This window comes from Asparagus officinalis, chromosome 5 (genome assembly GCF_001876935.1).
Source record: "Asparagus officinalis chromosome 5, Aspof.V1, whole genome shotgun sequence".
In the NCBI taxonomy this organism is placed as follows: domain Eukaryota; kingdom Viridiplantae; phylum Streptophyta; class Magnoliopsida; order Asparagales; family Asparagaceae; genus Asparagus; species Asparagus officinalis.
The window spans coordinates 56,182,797-56,187,541 of NC_033798.1; the positions used below are offsets into that span (position 1 = coordinate 56,182,797).

General features: G+C 36.0%; 1 protein-coding gene and 1 long non-coding RNA gene across 2 annotated transcripts; both read right to left on the minus strand.

Annotated features, from left to right (window-relative positions):
* LOC109841271 lies at nucleotides 1,584-2,047 on the minus strand. Its single transcript, XR_002247218.1, has 3 exons — nucleotides 1,944-2,047; nucleotides 1,802-1,855; nucleotides 1,584-1,721 (listed from the first exon to the last, which is right to left on the minus strand). It is a non-coding gene; the product is annotated as an uncharacterized LOC109841271 (long non-coding RNA).
* On the minus strand, nucleotides 2,082-4,232 carry LOC109841849 (protein FAR1-RELATED SEQUENCE 5-like). Its single transcript, XM_020410783.1, has 4 exons — nucleotides 3,520-4,232; nucleotides 2,809-3,451; nucleotides 2,177-2,674; nucleotides 2,082-2,096 (listed from the first exon to the last, which is right to left on the minus strand). Exons 1-4 carry the CDS (start codon nucleotides 4,230-4,232, stop codon nucleotides 2,082-2,084), a joined length of 1,869 nt encoding a protein of 622 aa, XP_020266372.1.

Below are 4,745 nucleotides of genomic sequence, written 5' to 3' on the forward strand. Positions count from 1 at the left end.
TATTGTTGAACTTTTAATATTTTTTCTGAATGTATTTATTGTGGTGTAGTCTTAAATCTGTATTCTTAAGTTACCGATGGAAAGTAACATGCTATCAACTTAAATATCAGTTCATTAGTGTTGTCTTGATTCTGCTAAAAGCAAAATATCAACTCAATTTCTCTTTACCTAATATATTGTTTGCATGAATTCGTTGATTTCACTAGTAATTTGTTTCACTAGTAATATATGGTAGAAAATTACAGTGTTCGAGAGTGTTTCCTTTTGGCCAATTATGGAGTCATCTTCAAGCAATCGTAATCATCATGGACTGTTGTGCCATTGTGGAAGGAGGGCTATACTCTCCAGATCTGGAACTAAGACGAACCCCGGTCGATTGTTTTTGGGATGCGCTAATTAGAAAATGAATAATTGTGGATTCTTCAAATGGGTATCTGATGAAGAGGAGTTTGAAGATCCAAAGGCAGAGCTTGTTCAGACGAAGCAGTCGAGCGTGACGCCGCAAGTTTCAAGAGCCGTGTCAAGTGGAGAATTGCGGGAAAAGAGAAAGATTGAGATTGATGTTATGGATTTGTTGAAGCTTGTTATATTTGCTCTTTTATTTGGTATTTTTCTAGGATTTGTATTTGGTAGTTTTATTGGATTTGTACTAAGTAGGGTGTAAGAATGTATCCTTCAATAGATCACTTGAACGCAAAATGATGCATGGTATTTTTATTGGATTTTAATTGGAAGGGTTTGATGTTTGACAAATGTGTGAAAAGAGCTTCTCTGGCTATATCTGTTCAGTGTGTGGAGAGAGACTTGATTGTGGTTCTTTTGTAATCTGGGAATTGAAGTAGGAGCGTATGACTTGATTGTGGTTCTTCTCTTCTCTACCAATGGAGCAGCGATCACATATTTGTTCGCATATTGTCGCATATTTGTTGCAGATAATTGTCTTGCACATTAAATACTAGTTTTTTGTCATAAAGATAGTGATTTTGGTTTTGTATGTGAGCTCCAGCAGACCTCCCCACTTGCTTACACGATATTCCTAGCTTCATGAAACATAATATGTCCAAATGGTAACAGGTTAGGCTTGTGTAAAATAGTTTATGGGTAACATATATCAATTTTACAAGTTTGACAGATGTAGAATACTAACCTTTCAAGAAAATTCTAATTGAGGACCAAATCTTTTGGTTTCTTCCAAACATACGCCTGTTGTGTGGCCAAATTCATTTTTTGTATTAAGGAAAAAAAGGGGACTAGAATACACATTTTAGTCTGAGCATCGGCCATCTATAGAATCCTCAGATATACATGGAAACAACTTGAAGCCATGAAAAGGAAAAGCTTCATCAGTAAACTAAATCCTCAGATATACATGGAAACAGATAACAAACACTCATCAACAAAATAACACCTATACTACAGTCCAGCAGCATGGAAAAACAGCCATATTCTCGTTATGCATAAAGCTGAGCCACGGCATGGAAAAACAGCCCAATGGACACAAACACTCATCAACAAAATAGACAACAAAATAGACAACCCGTTTCTGTTGAGGCACACCTGACAACTCAAAACCCATTCCTAGTCAACATTTCCAAGTAGCTTCCATTACAAAATAAACTCAAAACGATAGTACATTTGCAGTCTACATTTCCAACTAGCTTCATTACAAAATAAACTCAAAACAAGTAGCTTCCATTTCCAGTTTCTGTTGAGAACTTCATCTGTATTAAAAAATTTAAAAAAACACATTATATTAAAAAAAGGGCAATGTACAAGTTATTTCGTATGTATTAACCATTACCTTCCACAAATCCATGCATTTGGTGCTCAAGAATCCAGACCAATTTTTGTTTAGCTGCAAATCACATGACAAATTAATATATAATCGTACTAAATGCAAAATTTATGTGTTATGAACTTTCATGGAAAAATATTAATTGTACCTTGGCAAGTTGACTTTACAGTTAGTTCTATAATGCCCGAGTTCACCACATCTGCTACATATACGTTTCTTCCTTTCTTTCTTTTCTTGTGCTTATTCTAAACCTGACTGGATTCTAGTTGCATTACGTGGTCGACCTTTAGTCCTTGCAGCTCTATCAGGATCACGAACTGTAATATGAGGAATGTGCTCCATTGTATGTGAGATGTGTGTAGAAATTTGAGGAGTATCCACCATTTGATCTTGATTTGAGGAATGTGCTCCAACATCTTCTTGCAGTGGTTCTATAAATTTTGTCAACACATCATCTAGATTTTGCATCTTCTCTTCTGAAGCAAATGCAAGCTCGAGCGCATTGTTGAATTTTGCTCTTAAAGCCCAAGTTTTCAATAAGTTAATCTTCTCTTCACAGCTTGTGATGTTTCTTCCATATATAATGTTGCCAACCCCAATGTTACGATGTCGAGCATGTATAGTCCAATGGTGTAGGATATAATGGTCAGGTAATGAATCCATTTGCCTAGCCATCATTTGTGATAATATATGTCTACATACAACACCATTACTTTCAAACAAAGCACAAGTGCAACAGAACTGCATCTGACTAGATTGTTCATAAGTGACCACCTCCCATTTTCCTCTATCTGTAAACTTACAGACCTTGTATTCAACAATGTCCCCATCTTTTCTCAATTCTTCACAAAACTCTGTACCGAATCCTTTGAATTCAGTCTGGAACACATCAAACATAATACGTGTATACATTTCTCTAGCTTAAACCTCTATTGGATGTCCAATGAGCATGACAAGCTTTATGTTAAGACTCTTAAAATCTTCATGGGCTTCACTTAGCGACGATGAGTTACTGCTTTTTCATATTGTGTCACAAACTCGTGTAATTGAGTCTGTGAGTTAACATACCCATAAAAAAATGCATTAATACTTTCACTCCTTTGGCTTGATCTCATTCCAGCAAAAAAAGTGTCCTTCAGATAACACGGCACCCAGTGATCTCGGCATTTGTAAATTGTTTGCAACCATCCCTCACCTTCTTCATTTATATCAAACTTCTCTTTCATCTCAACCCAATATCCTTCACATTGTTCAATTGAAGAACTATTATACCACAAGCCCCAATACCTTTGAAACTGTTCACCATAACGAGATATCAAAGTAGGCAAATGATCAATAATATGTTTTTGCATATGCCAATAGCAATAACGGTGTCTTGTCGTTGGAAACACTGAGTGAATAGCATTACACATTGCTCTATCCTGATCTGTTATAATAGCACCTGGTTCAATGCTATGCATGCATTTCAGCCATTCTTCAAATAACCAAACAAAGGTATCTTCCTGTTCATCGACTAATAATGCACAACCAAGTAAAGTGGACTGCCTATGTTGATTTACACCAGTAAATGGAGCAAATGGAAAACCAAGTAAAGTGGACTGCCTATGTTGATTTACACCAGTAAATGGAGCAAATGGAAGACTGAACTTATTAGTTCTGTATGTCACATCAAACACAATAACATCACTGAATTTCAAATAAGATGCTCTTGATCTTCCATCGGCCCAGAAACACTCCTCATTTGTCCACTACTGTCTACTTCTATTGCAAAATAAAATTCTGGATCATTCGCTGTCGCGCTCTGAAAATGTCGAATGATAGATATGCATTCATGACCAATATTGTTGTATCTTTGGGTTCTGATATGATCAATGCATTGTTGTGATGTCACTAATTCACCTTCTCTTCCATTAGTTGCATTGATGACACGAGAAATAGTGGAAGGAGGCATACCTTCTTCCCGCAAACTATCAATAAACTTTTTACATCTTTGAGTTTTATGGAATTGTTGATGTGATTTGTGCATTTTTGCTTTGTCTGGACTACTCAACACATGATTTGTATGTTCTTCAATAAACCCTGTGACCTCCCACGATTTGTCCTCCAATAATTTAATTCGCATCATTGCCTTACATCCCACTCGGGTCTCTCGCCGAACTGGATTTTCTATCTTGTCTCTTTTAGGTCTATGGCCCTCCTTATCACAAACATACTTTCTGTCTACCACTTCTCTAGTCTTACGGGAGTAATTTACCGTTCTCTTTCTTATTCCAAAACCCATCAACAATGCATAAGAGTTATAATAGTTATAACCTTCTTCATAACTATTAAACTTCATTCCTAGTAGTGGTTTAGGAGCATTTACAGTATTGTCGGCAATTGCACTTCCAATAGCACTTGATACGAACTCTACACTAGTTGAATTTATTTCCTCCATTCCAGAAAATAACCAAACCTAATACAACAAAGAAGATTGAATTACAACCAGAAAAGATATAATTATGTATTTTAGGAATAAATTGTATAAGGAAGCAGGGAGAATTCATCCACACATGCAAAGGAGCCAACTAGTTTTATAACCAGGAAAGAGGGATAATTCATTCTAGTTAGCGTCAATTCCCTGGTTCTATAGAAGTTAGAAACAATTCTAAAATATATGCTCAAAACAACTTATTGGAATATAAAACAAAGGATGATTTTCTAATTGAGGTTATGTCTTAGACTACTAACATATTGTCTAATTGAGGATGATTTTCTCAGTTAGAGCAAACTGCAGACCAATCTGAACACATATTTGGAGGAATTGTCAATAATTTTAATGATAATTCTCTCAGAACATGAGGAAATTCCTTCACCAGCAAGGGAAGCAAAAACTAAACATAAACTCAAAGGAGTGAGCTGAGTTACCTGAGAGTCAAAAGTTCAGTGACGGCAAGATCAGCAGCTCACG

What these genes read in the sequence shown, in the direction of transcription:
- LOC109841849 (XM_020410783.1), bottom strand. Translation starts at nt 4,232, where the DNA reads ATGGAGGAAATAAATTCAACTAGTGTAGAGTTCGTATCAAGTGCTATT. An exon ending in CAAATGAGGAGTGTTTCTGG is followed by an intron (nt 3,452 to 3,519) that starts GCCGATGGAAGA and finishes TGTGACATACAG; the next exon opens with AACTAATAAGTTCAGTCTTC. An exon ending in TGACACAATATGAAAAAGCA is followed by an intron (nt 2,675 to 2,808) that starts GTAACTCATCGT and finishes GATGTGTTCCAG; the next exon opens with ACTGAATTCAAAGGATTCGG.